A 16,350-nucleotide genomic window follows, 5' to 3' on the forward strand; every position below is an offset into this window, starting at 1 on the left:
TTTTTTCTATTTTTTACCAATCTTTTGAAGTGCTGCAGTGAAATTGTCAATCAAAACATTTTAGAAGTGAATACTTTAATAACCTCTCTGTATATAGTCAAAGAGGCTTTGATCATAAAGCACGCTTCATAATGTGCCTAATTTATAGGAGTAATAAGCCACCTACTCAGTAGACAAGACACCCTGGGATCAGCAGTATCAGACATATCCAGGTAAACCTCGTGAGGGTGTAGCCGAGCTGGCGTTATTGCAAGGTGACGGCAAAGTCTGTTTATATATTGAACCAGAGCCACATCCATTTCAAGTGTCCATTTTCTACTGGATTTCTGAGCATGTCGAGTATCAACACAAGCACATCTAGATACAATGACAAATGACTTGACATCAGACATGATAAAACTGCTTTGACAGTGAATTCCAAATGCATAAATTATAATCTTAAATAAATACATAAATTAGTTATTTAAAATAACATTAATTGTGTGAAAAGAAACTGTCATAAGTTCATCTTCCCTTAAACCATGGGCAGCATGAAACAGGAACAGGCAGCCTTATTTACGTAGTATTTTGGTCAGCATTTTGGTCTTCATTATGGAGCTAATTTTGGTCAGTATTTAGCCAAAATCAGAAATGGAACACAAAAGTAAACACTGTAGCATTTCAGAAGGAATCAAAGGGTTGTAAATAAGGCAGCTTGTCCCTGATGCACATTAAAATAAAAATGGTGACAGGCTGCCTTTAAGGGTAAAGGTCAGTGCACACTGCTTCTTACCTTTCATAGTGGAGGTCATAACCACAGGACAAAATGGCCCTCCAGATGCTTCTAATGTCTTGCTTAGCTTTGTCAACCACAAATTTCTGAAATCCATCTAGTGTTAGAAACTTCTCCTCTGCAACTAAATAAAAACATAAAAAACACGGCTTAACTGACTAACAAAACATACAATATGAACAGACACTCCCATAAAAAGTGACATACTTTCTTGCTTCTTAGTCGGAGATTTATCATGGTCTTTTTCATCAGGTCTACTCTTATCAGGAGATTTTGGTTTCACGATTGGCTTCTTTTCACTTAGGGCAGTTCTGTCAAGAAATAATCTTTTTCTTAATTTTGGAGTTCATAACATATTTAAGCATAAATTACACAGTGAGGACATTGCAACCACTTAGAAGGAATTTATGGGTAATTTATCAATGCTTTCACCTAAAAACTGGTCTAAAAAGTGACATAATTGCTCACAAATTTGCGACAATTTTTTAAATCAGAACCTACACACACACCACTGTTTTATTTTTACCCCTTTATAAATAGTCACTGTTGCTTCAAACCACTTCCCTTCATGTAATAGCCTAAGTGATCTTTAACATATATGTAAATCACTCCACACTGCAGAAAAGGAATACCCTAAAGTCTTGGCCACTAGTTAACTCACTTCCCTGCAAACTGCTGTCCACTGTCTGTTGTTAGGGGAGTTCCATCTCTAGAAGCAGAGAGACAAAAACAGGACAAAGGACAAAGAGATAGACTAAGGGCATACATCCCGAGCCTGTCAACATTGTATATGCTGTGCATGAAAGGTAAATCAAGTCTTCCCTTTCATCATTAACTAACCATAAAGTTGTGAATCATTGTCCCTTGTGCAGCTTGCCACCATTGTATTCATCATCAGCAATAATGCACTGATGAGATCAGAGCGCTTTTGTGATTTAACTTCTACCTTGCTATAATCCCCTCCCTCCCTTATGTTTATCCCCATCAGTAATTCTTTGTTTAGTCCAATGCTGCTTTTGAGATGTTACCTCTTCCTTTCTGTAATGTGGTCACTGTTTTCTTTTCTGCTCACACAGCACCTTGCAAAACCCAGTACATCACCCAATATGCCATCTTTGGAACTGTACTCTAAATCATCCCCCAAACACACAGTGCCAGCCTTTTTTTTTCAAGTTTAGTCAATTTTCCCCAGCACTAGATATAAATAGAGAAGGCACTGTGATTTGCCAGACAAGCAAGGGTAAGGAAGTCCAGTTGACATTGGCTAGAATAAAAATGCTTTAACACCATCGGCTGATGTGCTGCGGTAATTTATTATTTTTTTTGCACAGCTGAACTGGTGAATGGTAATCATTTTTTTTGCACAGCTGAATTGGTGAATTTTAACCAAGATCACCTGTATATATCTTTATCTATATACAGTGGTCCCTCAAGTTACAATATTAATTGGTTCTGGGACGACCATTGTATGTTGAATCCATTCATTGTATGTTGAGACCAGAGCTCTATGGAAACCTGGTAATTGGTTCTGAAGCCACCAAAATGTCATCCAAAAATAGGAAAAAAGTGAGAATTAAAGAAAAATAAGTAGATAACTAATACAGATAAAGCAAATCCTTACATATAAAAGAAAGAAAGATCTGCTGGGATCTGTAAATCCCTGTCTATGTCAGTGTTTCCCAAGCAGGGAGCCTCCAGCAGTTGCAAAACTACAACTCCCAGCATGCCCGGACAGCCTTTGGCTGTCCGGGCATGCTGGGAGTTGTAGTTTTGCAGCAGCTGGGGGCACCCTGCTTGGGAAAAAACGGTCTATGTAGAGGACAGGAGCTTCTTCAGGGTCCTGTACAGTACAGGCAATGTCCTAAAAAGCAGCATGAAGTCGCCCTCACCTGGTGTCCAAAGGAGCAGGTAACCCTGGTACATGTAAAGTGTACAGAACATGCAATACCTCCCTGTACTGTAGGGGGCGCCAGCAGACACCAGTCAGTGCATACACTTCAGTAATACAGGAGTTTTACCAGTGAATGCCCATTCTGATTGGTCAGTTCTTTCAGTCATTGACACGTTTCACAGATCTGGACTGTCTGTAGAATTGTATGTTGAGTCTGATTTCAACTTACAATGGTCCAGAAAAGACCATTGAATGTTGAAACTATTGTATTTTGAGGCCATTGTAGGTTGAGGGATCACTGTATGTGTTTGTGTGTGTGTATACATATCTATCTATCATGAATGAAGCAAAAGCATGTTCAAGTCTCCACTTCAGCAAGGCTGAATTAATGATATAGAATACTTACCGAACACTATTTAAGACAGCTTTGTCTTTAGAAGAAGGCTTTCCCACTGGCCTCTTCGTGCTTACAACTTTTACAGGGTGCTGTTCTTTTCCAGATTTACTATATTTGCTCTTGTCAAATCTTGGTTTTGAAACACCATATTTCCGTAGAATCTTTAGAACATTAAAACAATTACAGTGAAAATACAATATATTTTACGAGCAAAAGAATTTAACATTTAGCAATTTTTTGTAGAAAAAGTTGTACTTTTGTTGGATTCCATAGTTTTCTAGAACTTTTTTTCTTTTCTCATCTAAAAAAAATATTAACCATTGCCACTACTGTCACTGGTTACTGTTTGAGTCCCAGCAGAAGAACGATTGGTTATCATCTGAGGCAGTGTTTCCCAACTAGGGTGCCTTCGGCTGTCCGGGCATACTGAGAGGTGTAGTTTGGCCACAGCTGGAGGCACCCTAGTTGGGAAACACTGATCTGAGGTAACCCTTCTAGAAATATCTAGTCTCTTTTAAAAGAGATATTGGGCAAGAAACACTACAGCGATTCTAGGGCAGAAAATCACTCAGCGTAATGTAAAGCATTGTTTATCAACATAAGTATAAGGTTGGGCTACTCCATCACCAATGTAAAAATAAAATGGATATTATTACTGCCATCAAACTTGTCTGCATGGTCAATTTTAGAAAAAGAAATACCTGTGTTAGCTGATCTTCCAAAACTTTTTTTGGAGGGCGAACGTTTGTAAAGAAGGTATGGAGCAGATTTCCTGGAGTCTGTGAATTGATTTGCTCTTTGCTAAGATAAATATCTGATACTTTAATGTACTTTGTAGGAGTCAGGCTTAAAATCTGCTCAGCATGAATGCAACTCTTGAATATTTCTGTTAGGACATCTCTGACCTCAGGGACCAACTTATCCCCTAAGAGAAAAAAAACACAAAAACATTAATGTGACAACAGAACTGTCAGAGGTGCATAAAAGGGGATTCTCATACAACTTCTCTATCTTAAATTTGATCTTTGGATTTTAAAAGAAAGTGTGTATATGTGACAATTTATTTATTCTATTAACTGTGCATGGCTATAGAGGCAGCCAACTTGCCCGAGTTGCTTTTACCAGCAATCAGATATTTGCTTTACAGCAACCACACAGGTGTTAGGAAATATTACTTTACTGAGAGAGAGTAGTGGATGCATGAAATAGCCTTCCTGTAGAGGTGGTAGCTGCCAATACAGTGTGATAGGCATAAGACTATCATTCACATAGGACAGGGCCAGAAATAATACAATTACAGCACTCAAATACTTTTGCTAGGAAGTAAAACTAAACTAGACTCACCAGGTGTACATGGGGGGGGGGGGGGGTCACAAAACTGCACCCCCTGACACCTAGAGCCAGACAGATATATGAGGGGGGGGGGAATAAAACCCCTTCCTCTCCTCAGTGATCCACTATTCCAGTGGAGTACACAATATGGTCCCCTATCGCATAAAAACTCGACGCAGGCAGTAGACAAAGAAAGAGTTATAATGATACACTTGCGCTCATGATAGGGATAATGGAGAAAACATGAACCATGAAATAAAAAATGAGTACATCTACATTACCTAAAGTTAGTGATAGATAGGTCTTTTGTTAGCAAGATCTTTAGATAAAATTCTACCTGTGTTGACAAAGGGAATACTGAACCATAATTTCTACAGGACAGGCAGCATATTATTAAAAAACATCAACAAAAATCTTTATAAAAATGTTTATAATGGGTAACAACCAAACAGATGGAGGCTTAACCTCTATATCTGAGAGTACATATCAGGGCGCAGAGCAGTCTATTCCAATAGCAACACACGCAAAAAATAAAAAAAGGTAGAGTGAAAAGTGCATGCACAATATTCTGTATGAAATATTTATCTTTATTAGCAAGAGGTCTAATTTTTTCAAGCCCTTTACTTGTATGGCCCTAACTTATAAATCAAAATGTGGGCGGAAAAAGGGAAAGATTTTGCCAATAACAACCAATCACAGCTCATCTTTCACTTTACCAGAGCTTGTTAAGATTGGAAAGCTGAGCTCTGTACAATAGGTCTAGGGATTAGCCTTAACCCTGTGTGTGCTGCCTGTGGAATCCAGAAAACACATTTGTACCGCATGTGGCATGCATCATCCTGTCTGTAAAATATGTAAAAACTTGACAACCAATAGGTCATTTTCTGATGACATCACGTCCAGACTCAGTGCACACTACTTACTCAATGAAACAATTTTTCAACAATTACCAGTAACACTTCTAGGAGTTTGAAGATCCACACAAAGATCTGATTTTTATCTTCTTACTATAAGCAGTTATTACTTTAGATAAAATAATGTAACAAATCAATAGATAACCGATTTAGTGATCAAGTTCAGCACACCTTTCAAGGACTTTTCTGTAAAATAATCTCCCAGACCCGGAATTCCTTGAGTATCAAAAAGGCTTTGATTTACAGTGGAGACTGTAAGGATTTCTTCCGTTGACAATTCCATGAGCTCATCTTCCCCATCCAGACTAGATAAACCAATAAGGTCACTGCTGTTAAACAAACTTGCTCTTATTTTTTCTATTTTGGCTCGAGAACGTACCTGTTACAAAGAACAAACAAAAAACTTAAAATCAGTAGACATTCTACCAGTGCTCACAGGCTAAACATAATGTTAATTAAAATCCTATAACAGAGGACAGTAGCATGTCAGTTAAAACAATCAGTATAGACCTAAAACAGTTACAGCTGGAACACTAAACAGGATTGGTTATATCTGCATTATAACTTCCCTCTTTCTGCTCCATTAAAGGAACAGACAATAAAATGAAGACAGTGCCAAATCAGTTACATAACATGGGGACTTGCATTAGGCTGGGTTCACACTACGTTTTTGCCATACTGTTCTCAATCCGTTTTTCTAAAGAAAACCGTATGGCAAAAAAACGGATGGAACAGTATGGAAAAAGTAAACCGTATGCGTTTTTAAACAGTATACTGTTTTTAAAAGTGCATACAGTTCCGTCAGTTTTTATAGAAAAAAAAAAAACATACGTTTTTGAAATTTTGTCCATTTTTAATGGGAGGGGTCTTGGGTGGGGACTTTAGGATTCAAATGCGCATGTGCAAAGTAAAAACGTATACATTTTCCCCGTATGGAACCGTATACATGTGCGTTTCCCATTGACGTCCATATTAAAAAAAAAAAACGTATGCGGTTGCAGTACGGTTTTTAAACCGGAGACAAAATCGTGGTCAACCACGGTTTTGACTCCGGTTTAAAAACCATACTGCAACCGCATACGTGTTTTTTTTTTTAACATGGATGTCAATGGGAAACGCACATGTATACGGTTCCATACGGGGAAAACGTATACGTTTTTACTTTGCACATGCGCATTTGAATCCTAAAGGCCCCACCCAAGACCCCTCCCATTAAAAATGGACAAAATTTTCAAAAACGTATGGGTTTTTTTTCTATAAAAACTGACGGAACTGTATGCACTTTTAAAAACAGTATACTGTTTAAAAATGCATACGGTTTACTTTTTTCCATACTGTTCCATCCGTTTTTTTCCCCATACGGTTTTCTTTAGAAAAACGGATTGAAAACAGTATGGCAAAAACGTAGTGTGAACCCAGCCTTAGACCGCGTGGACCTGCACAGTTACCATTGACAGCAATGTAGCGCATGCATAATTCTGCCGAAATAATGAACAGGTTCATTCTTTCAGCAGATCAATCTCAGCGGCAGAGAATTCTGTAGTATCAACAGGTTCGCATAAGACCCATTCACACCAATGTTAAAGTGCAATTCCAAGCACAGAAATTCCATAGTGTGAACATATCTTAATGGAACCTTTGATGCAGATGTGAACAAATTTTTATATGTTCATCCATAAACTATATGCAAAGCTTTTATCTATATAAATCTTCAAAACAATGTATTTGTAACAAGGAAAGATAAATACCTCCACAACTGCAAAACCTTTGATGGGCCTCGACACCGAAGACTGGTTGTCCAGTAAGCCTGTTGTAAACATGGAGCCTATATCTGGTAAAGAGGTGGATTCTACATTATCTAGTTGTTCCACAAGACTTCCCAAGCTGCCCATACTTCCTGTGCTGCATATGGATAGGTCCAGACTTTCCTGACTGGACACTGCATTTGGTTCCAAAAGACCTGGAGGTACAGCAAGCTCTGGCACAAACTGCTCCATGGATGCTTCACTGGTAGCTTGTGAGACTCCCTGAGAGCTACACAAGGAAGCCTGACTTGTGGAAGCAGAAGCGCTCACACTAACTGCAGGTGTCACACTGCTGGAACTACTAATATCCATGTTATCAGTTACTGGAACTCCAGTTTTTTCAGCCTCAGTTTTGCATTCAGCTCCTTCAGTTCCCTCTTTGGATTTTATTGTTTCAGCATCTTGAAGGGGGATGTATATTTCATCCTTAAAAACGCCACCATGGGCATTGCATGCTTTTCGGATGGCACCTCTGACAACAGATTCTTCTAGGTGAGTAGGAATACCAGAAATAACAAGCAAGCGGCTATGTGCTGTGGGTCCAACCAGTGCTTGACTGGCATCTGCTATTGCATCATTTGTAACACTCAACCCCTGTGGCTCTTTATTGGTTAAATGTCTAAGAATCATTAGCAGAGTTAGGGCCCTGTGGAACCACAACATATCTTCTGGCTTACTGCCACCCATACTAAGCAAAACAGGGTCATTTTCAGCACCTCGTGAAGATGTGCGTTTTGCAGCTGATGTTTTTTCACGTTTGATCTTTACTTTTTTTCTCTTTGACAGCAGGCTTGGACTTTGTGGGGTTTGTCCAGGAGAAGATGAGGAGGAGGAGGACGAGTCACTATGGTTTTGTGCGGGTGCTGAGGTCATCACACTTACTGCAGAACTCATATTAATGGGAAGAGTAACTTCAGCCGCAGCTAGACAAACCTCCATTAGAGCATGGAAATAGGTAGAGAAACGTCCATGCTCAGTAACCCCAGGCACAGAGCCCCCACATGCATTTCCAGAAGTCCAGTTTTGTGTCTCCTCATCGTACAACTTGCGTAACTCTGTTTGTAGAGCCATAAGCATTGCTAGACATGGATTTAGCTGAAGAGCTATTGAGGAAGACAAGCCTGCAGGATTCTTCTTTTGCTCCAGATGATGAATTTTACGAAGCAGTTCAGCCAGCAAGTGGAATAGTAACTCCTTTATGACTGCAGCCAAGTCTGTTGTCCACAGCAAATTACCTACATGAAATTCACAACATTAATTTTTTTTATTGGTACCATGTGGAAAACAAATGTTTCTAAGTATTCACTCAAGATGAGGTTAACCTGCCTTATTAATTACATTTTACGTAACCCCTTCTATTTATATACAGACTGAATATTAATAACATTTAACTCTAATGGAAAAAAGTTTTCAAATCAATTGGTGCAAGAAAGTTATACAGATTTGCAAAATACTTCTATTCAGAAGTCTTAGGCCTTGACTTGGTTGTGGAACCAGTGGTACGGTCGTTTCTTCAAAGTATCACAGGAGCAGTTTATCAACACAACAATGCAGGGCCTCATGATGTTTGTGCTACTGTGAACAATCTGCGTGGCTTAGACTTGCTATTATGGCCGGACATGTCTTCCATTAAGCACATCTGAATGTCATTGGTCGGCAATTGCAAAAGGTAGCTGCCAGCAGCAGATCTTTCTTGCCCAAGTGCATTCAGTGTGGTAGAACATTCCTCAGAAAACCATTAATTAGCTCATTGATAGAATTCCAAGGTGTATAAGAGTGTGTATTTTTGCCCACTGGCTCTTACTCGATACATATAAGATGTTTTGAATATTTTTTTTATATTTATATCATTTACATATCATTAACAAGTCTATTGATCCTGTGATTTCCATAATTCCCTGGCTCTCCCTTTGTGTTGTATTTTAATGTTATGAAGTGTGCGGTAGTTCCAATACAAAATACATCTTTAAAGGGGTACTCCGGTACTCCATTTTTTTTTTAAATCAGCTGGTGCCAGAACGTTAAACAGATTTGTAAATTACTTCTATTTAAAAACCTTACCCTTTCAGTGCTTATTAGCTGCTGTATACTACAGAGGAAGTTCTTTACTTTTTACATTTCTTTTCTATCTGACCACAGAGCTCTCTGCAGAGACCAGGAGCAAATCCCCACAGAAAACCTATCCTGCTCTTGACAGTTCATGAGACAGAGGTGGCAGCAGAGAGCACTGTGGTCAGACAGAATTTTTTTTTAAAAAGAAAATAGATTCCTGTGGAGCATACAGCAGATGATAAGTACTGGAAGGGTTAAGATTTTTAAATAGAAGTAAATTACTAAACTGTTTAACGTTCTAGCACCAGTCAAGTTAAAAAAAAAAAGTTTTTCACCGGAGTAGCCCTTTAAGTCTAATTTTCTTAATAAGGACCTGTGGCCTCTGCTGACCTGAATGCTATTGTACATGCATGTATTTCCCATGAATAAAACTAAAAGCTCTATTATTCTTACTAGAAATGAATGACTAGATAGTCAACTGGATGTTACCAGTAGGGTGCATATTCTAAACTGTCAGCTTTGATGCCTTCAACTGCTATCACTTAAATCGGTAATTTTGTAATTGTTTAGAATTTTTGTAATTGTTCTAAGAATAACAGAGGAACAGAATGGTACAGAGCTATAGGAAAAGATGTTTTAGATATATTACTTCATGGGAAAAAGGAGATTTTTTGTACTCACCGTAAAATCTCTCTCGTATCCTTCATTGCATGGTATTATGCTACTGCCACTAGGAGGCTGACACTAGGCAAAAAAAGGATATACCCGCCCACAGGCACGGAGCTAATCAGTTGTGTCACAAAGCAGTAGGACAAGCCAAACCACAAAAGGAATAAATGTCCGAAGGACACCAGAAAACAATAACAGGCAACATACAACCTGACCAGGAACCGTAAATGGGTGGGTGCTGTGTTTCCCAATGAAGGCTACAAGAAAGAGATTTTACAGTGAGTACAAAAAAATCTCCTTTTCTCGGTCGCCTCATTGCAGACACAGAGACCATGGGACGTCCCAAAGCAGTCCCTGGGGTGGGAAAAACAACCGCCAGAGAAGGGAAGGTCAGGCCAGAAATTGAGCCATAACCAGTCACCCAAGAAAGTGATCGAGGAGCAGAGGAAACCGGAACCCGGCTACCAACCACCTGGCAGCCCCTGCAAAACATGAGGGGCGAGGCAGGACCCACAAGGAATTGAACTGAGCAGAGACTGGGGTCCGACAGCCGACCAAATAGACAGCAAATGGTCGCTCCGTAGGCCTGCTGGGCCAAACCTGGCAGCAGAAAACACCTCTGAGGAAGAACCACAGAGGGCTATCCGAAGCTCAAATGCAGAGATTCGGCGAAGCAAGACAAACATGGCAACGAAACGCCACCTCCAGAAGAGAAACATGCCGGGGAGGCATGAAGGGAGAGCCCTGACAGAAAGCCAATACAACCGTAGGACAGAGGCTGAGGAGAGAGAACAATAGAAAAACAGATGAGCCCGCTCAGCAAGAAGCCAAGACTCAGAAGGCAGATACCCACAGCCTCTAGAATGGGATGAAGGAGAAACAAAACTCATGTACAGTCCCGAGCACCTGAAGAAAAAGGCCAGAAAGAAGGCTAGGGCAAAATGCACCTGCCGAACACCCAAACCGAGAGGATTAAACTCAAATCGGCAATCCTAGGCCAATCAGCTCAAAACCTGGTAGAAGAGAACTCAAGAGTACTCCGCACAGCCACGAATGTGGAAAATAACACACGGCAAAGTGGACCACGCACGCAGTGACGCATGAAACAGCCAGACTGGGCAACCAAGCCCCTAACCTCTAGATCCTCAATAGACCGGAGGGAAGGAGCAGAGTCCTCCAGAACACTGGAGCCGCTTCCCAGGGAAACAGAGGAACCCATGTACAGGAAGAAAAGGAGGGACCCTGGAGTCCCAACCAGGAGAGGTAGAGAACCCAAGCCAGAGTGAACACACCGGCTCAGCACCCAGCCCGGGGCAGGACATTGAGCGCCGAGCAAAGACCGCTGCTGCGGAGAAACAGCGGAGAAGAGCAGGACCGGGACCCTGAAAAGGCCAGAGATGAGTTCCCAGGATGGTGAAAGCTCCAGAAACAACCACTCCAGAGCATTAGGCATGGAAAGGCCACCTGGCCGAGAGCCCAAGGCAAGGAGAGCTTGAAAGGGCAAAAGACCGAGGGAGGGGGACCAGAACGAGTCCAGGGCCGCCAGGGAAGAGTGACCCAACCTAGGGGAGAATCATGGGCAGGAGAAAAAAGGCACCGTCACCCCTGAGGCAACCATGCCACAGCAGTCGTAGACACAAAAGACTAGGATATAGACAAGGTCGAGCAAGCAGGGGATTCCAATGCGGAGACGGAGTGGATGACCGAGAGAGTAACATTCAAAACGACAGCCACAAAGAGGAAGACCGAGGGGACCCCGCTAGATGTTAACCCAACCGAAGCAACAAAGCAAGGAAGAGAAGACATGACCAGGGCCCACCCAGACTGGAGAGCAAGCACAGGACAATGACCCACTCCTAAAGAGGAGGAGAGACTTGCTCCAGCTTAAACTGTCGAGGAGACCTGAACAGAGAGGCCTGAGGAGGAAGGCCTAGAGACACTCAAAGCAGAAGGATTGCTGGAGAGTAAGAGCAGAGAACAGAGCCCTCACATCCAGAAGGAAGCACAAGGACCACCAGGATGGCTGCCAAGCAAGACATCAACTCTGACAGATAGCAGGGTACAGAAACTGCAACCATGGATGCGGCAGACGTCGTAACCTTTAAGGATGGTCAAGAGGGCCCTTGAACATCGGTCAACTCTCACTCACAGGGAGTACTGGAATAGCAGCTACGGCATACGACCCAACCTCCATGGATGGCGGAGAGGGTCCATTGTACAGCGGTTAACTCTCACTCATAGTGGCGTACCGAAATAGTAGTTGCGGCAGAAGATCCAACCTCTATGGATGGTGTAGAGGGTCCATGGTACATCGGTCAACTCCCACACAGTGGGAGTACTGGAACAGCAGCTGCGGCGGATTACTCCAATATGTATGGATGGTGTAGAGACTCCATGGTACGGATATCGGGCAACTCGCACTCACAGAGGTAGTACCGGGACAGCAGCTGCGGCAGACGACCCAACCTCCATTGATGGTGTGAAGGGTCCATGGGACATCGGTCAACTCATACTCACAGTGGGAGTACCTGGACAGCCGCTGCGGCAGACAACCCAACCACCATGGATGATGTAGAGGTTCCATTGTACAATGGTTAACTCCCACTCCCCGTGCAAACATGCAGAGAACATCTATGCAGAAGTTGTCCTTTGTGGGATCTACATCCCATGCAGAAGTTGTCCTTGGTGGATCAAAACCCCAGCCTAGCGATGCAAGGCAACAGTGTTAACCACTGAGCAACGCAGGTCACTGTCCCAAAAACTAAACCTTCGGCAACTGCATACCTCAGCGAAGGCGACCATGAGGTGCAAGAGAAAACCTGAAAAAACAACAACAAAAAAAAAAAAAAAAAAAAAAAAAAAAAGGTCACTTTGGAACAGGGGCTAAACAACCATTGCGGACTCTAGGTCCTCGGCATATGTGAGCCTGATGGAACAATGCACATGGCTGGTGCCACAATACACGGAACAAAGGACAAACCGTCCAATATGCGTGGTGTACTGAACCCGTAGAAACAGGACTATCCGTCACCCGCCAAGGGTTCATTCAATTTATGGTTCCCGAATAGGGGACATATCAGATATTAAACAGATAGGATGGCTAGCCCACTTGATCTTAGCCGATAATTGTTAAAAATGCCCTAAAGGCACATTAGAAAGGCAGGGGATCTGAGGAAGAAAACTCCAAACTGATTAACAGACAGGAGTAAAAGGAAGGGCCATAGAAAAAATATGTAGCTGTAATAACTACTATTGAACACTAGAGGGGAGCCTAATACTCTCCAAGAGAGAGATAGTAACAGTGCTGCAGTAATGTATGGGGGGAGGGTGCAAAGCACTCGTGAGAGGCCCCCTACCCTTTTTTATTTTATAGAAAGCAGGGAAGGAGGAAGGGAGGGACTGACTGGCCCCTGCAGAGCGCGAAAGGCCTCCTTGGTGGGGTAGGAAGGAAGGAGAGAAGCAGGCCCCTTCAGCGCGTGCTCCCATATGACAGGCTGCAGCCTGCTCCAGGAGCGCGCGATGAGAGGAGAGAGGCCCGGGGCAGAATGGGAGGAGGGTCTCTAAGATCCTAGGCACGCGATACGGTGCCAAAGAAAAGGGGGCACAAGCCGTGGGCTTAATTAGAGAGCAGACCCGCAGCATGGGCCGAAGGAAAACTGCCCCTAAATGCGGAACGGAACGAAGCGCTGCCGCAGAAGCCGTGACGGCTGGAGCCTCCTTACGCCCAGCTGCTACTCACAACTTGCGGCCTGGAAATGAGGAATACCGCCACCAGCGCAGAAGAAAGGTGAGTCAGAGACACATTAACCCCTAAAGAGCGAGGTAGGAAAAGGCCCCTGTATGAGTCTTTCCCCAAAGAAAAAGGCCCCCCACCCAGGGAAAGGGAGCTCTGCCACAGGAGAAGAGGTCTGGGGGGAAGAGGGATACTCACCCACAGGGAGCATACTTACCCACAGGGAGCATACCCATCAACAAAGTCGTTGACCAGCCAGGGCCACCTGCCTTAGGCCAGCCTGGCAAACAGGGGCAAATGGGAGACCCGGATCCAGGGTACACATCCAGGCACTGGTTGTGTGCAAGGAGGGGTTAACGGCCCATCCAGCAATGCACCGTGCCCATAGCTTGCAGGTGGGGGATCAGGCAGTGCCATGCTCCTGCCTCCCCACGCTAGAGAAAAGAACAAAGGAAAGAAAAACTAAACTTTAAACTGAAACTAGGAAAAAAAGAAAATAAATAAGACCAGGTCTGGAGAGAGCACCAGACCTGTGTCTGTCTCGTACGGACACTAAGCTAAAACTGATTAACTCAGTGCCTGTGGGTGGGTATATACTGCTGGGAGGAGCAGACTTATTTTTTGCCTAGTGTCAGCCTCCTAGTGGCAGCAGCATAATACAATGGTCTCTGTGTCCCCCAATGAGGTGACCGAGAAAATGTATTTACTAAAACAGACAGGTCAGGAGAGGCAACTGGTTCTGTCTAAGCTTTGCGATTACATTTACAATGACATAAAAACTCTTACAATATTGTTTAACCACTTAAGGACCAATGCAAATAAACCTGTACGCCCCTGAAAGACCAGGCCTGTTTTTTCAAATCGGGGATGTCTGTCTTTATTAGAGAATAACTCTGGTAACTTTTTGCCAATCACGATAATTCTGACATTGTTTTTTTGTCACAAGTTGTCCTTCATGTACATAGTAAAAGTAAGCCGATATCATTTGTAGTTTTTTTTTTACAATGCAAAAAATCATGACATTTTTACAAAAAATTAAGATTTTTTGCTATTTTAACACTAATAGGTTGCATATATTTATACTTACTGACCAAATAGTTTATGAAACTTATACTTTCAGATGTCTACTTTATTTTGACATTTTTTTTGTTTTTAATTAACATTTTAAATTAGTTAGAAGCCTAACAATTTAACTTGAAATTTTGAAAATTTGAAAAGTACATCTTTTTTTGTGTGCTATGCAAGGTTTGCAGAAATTAAAAGGTAGTAGAACATAGGAACACCCCCCAAATGACCCCATTTTAAAAACTAGACCCCTTAAGGTATTCGCTAGGGGGTACAGTGAGTATTTTAACACCATAGTTTTTTGGCAGGAATTATTACAAAGTCAGTGTTAAAAATTCGAAATTTGCAATTTTTCACAAATGCATCATTTGGGGGGCATATTTTTTGTACATCACTTCTGATATTGAAAGAAATGCACCCTATATTTTATTAAGCTGCTTGTCCCATGTTCGGAAATACCCCCGCTTTGGCCATATATGGTTCCTTGGCCGCGTGGTAGGACTCAGAAGAAGAGGAGCGCCATTTGGCTTTCAGGGCAGAACAGTACCCCTACCCCCACAAGTGACCCCATTTATATACCGCACCCCTACAAGTTATTGGCTGGACCAGGGACCTCTCTGATTGGTCCTTGGTCGGTGTGCAGTATAACGCGTCTGTGTGTGACAGTTAAGGCTCCTGATGGATATATCCACCATGTTGTGGGAATAAGCATCCGCTCATGGCGAATATATCCATCACTGCTGCGGCTGGGTAGCTCAGTGTGTCCGCTCATGACTGCTGGCGGGAAATCCGCCGCTATGAGTGGACACACAAAGCTACCCAGCCGCAGCAGCGAGCTCATTACCGTGACTGCTGCATAATGTGTAGGATCACATGGTGGACATCCGCAGCATATTACATTCTGCGGATGTCCGCCAATGCGATCCTACACATTATGCATTTTTTTTTTATTAGATTCATTTAATAAATGTATTTTTAATATTTTTTTTTTTTTTTTTTACACTTTTATTACATTTTTATTTATTTTTACACTTTTATTTTATTCATTTATTTATTTTTACACTTTTTAATGCTTTGGAATACTTAGTATTCCAAAGCATTGCAGTTATATGCTGCCTGCCAGTTTTCACTAGCAGGCAGCATATCAGGAGCCTGTGGCACGTCCTACAGGCAATACCCAGGGCAGACCTGGGGGTCTTTGTAGGACCCCCGGCTGCCCAGGTATGCAGCAGCACCCCGCGATGCTTCGGGGTGCTGCAGGAGAGACAGAGGGAGCCCCCTCCCTCTGTCAGAACTCCTTACAGCGCGCGGTCACTTCTGACCGCGGCTGTAGGGGTTAAACTGTCAGGAGCGAAGTGAACTTCACTCCCGGCAGTGCGGCAGGCCCCGGCCAGCCGCGTATTACACACAGCACCCCGCGATCGCGATGCGGGGTGCTGCAGAGGAGACAGAGGGAGCTCCCTCCCTCTGTCATAACACTTACAGCCCGCGGTCACTTCCGACCGCGGCTGTAAGGGTTAAAACTGCCGGGACCGAAGTTTACTTCGGTCCTGGCAGTGCAGCAGGGTCCCGGCTGTGTGATACAGCCGAGTCCCTGCCGCGATCTCGTGGGTGCACTGGGCAGCACCCACGAGAATAATGGACGAGTATAGACGTCCAGGTGCGGGAACGGCCGCCAACCTGGACGTCTATACTCGTCCATGGTCGTTATCGAGTTAAC

At 42.9% G+C, this 16,350-nt stretch overlaps 1 protein-coding gene across 5 annotated transcripts in view; it reads right to left on the bottom strand.

The window, feature by feature from the left end:
* Positions 1 to 16,350, bottom strand: part of HECTD4 (HECT domain E3 ubiquitin protein ligase 4) — a 200,180-nt gene that overhangs the window by 14,509 nt on the left and 169,321 nt on the right. For all 5 annotated transcript variants that reach the window (XM_056536635.1, XM_056536627.1, XM_056536623.1 and 2 more), the window contains exons 61-67: positions 7,055 to 8,346; positions 5,478 to 5,685; positions 3,762 to 3,985; positions 3,070 to 3,221; positions 980 to 1,083; positions 773 to 896; positions 167 to 357 (exon numbers count right to left, since the gene is read on the bottom strand). In XM_056536635.1, coding sequence (XP_056392610.1) covers positions 167 to 357; positions 773 to 896; positions 980 to 1,083; positions 3,070 to 3,221; positions 3,762 to 3,985; positions 5,478 to 5,685; positions 7,055 to 8,346 — 2,295 coding nt within the window. The remainder of the gene's footprint in view (positions 1 to 166; positions 358 to 772; positions 897 to 979; positions 1,084 to 3,069; positions 3,222 to 3,761; positions 3,986 to 5,477; positions 5,686 to 7,054; positions 8,347 to 16,350) is intronic.

This window comes from Hyla sarda, chromosome 1 (genome assembly GCF_029499605.1).
Source record: "Hyla sarda isolate aHylSar1 chromosome 1, aHylSar1.hap1, whole genome shotgun sequence".
NCBI lineage: Eukaryota > Metazoa > Chordata > Amphibia > Anura > Hylidae > Hyla > Hyla sarda.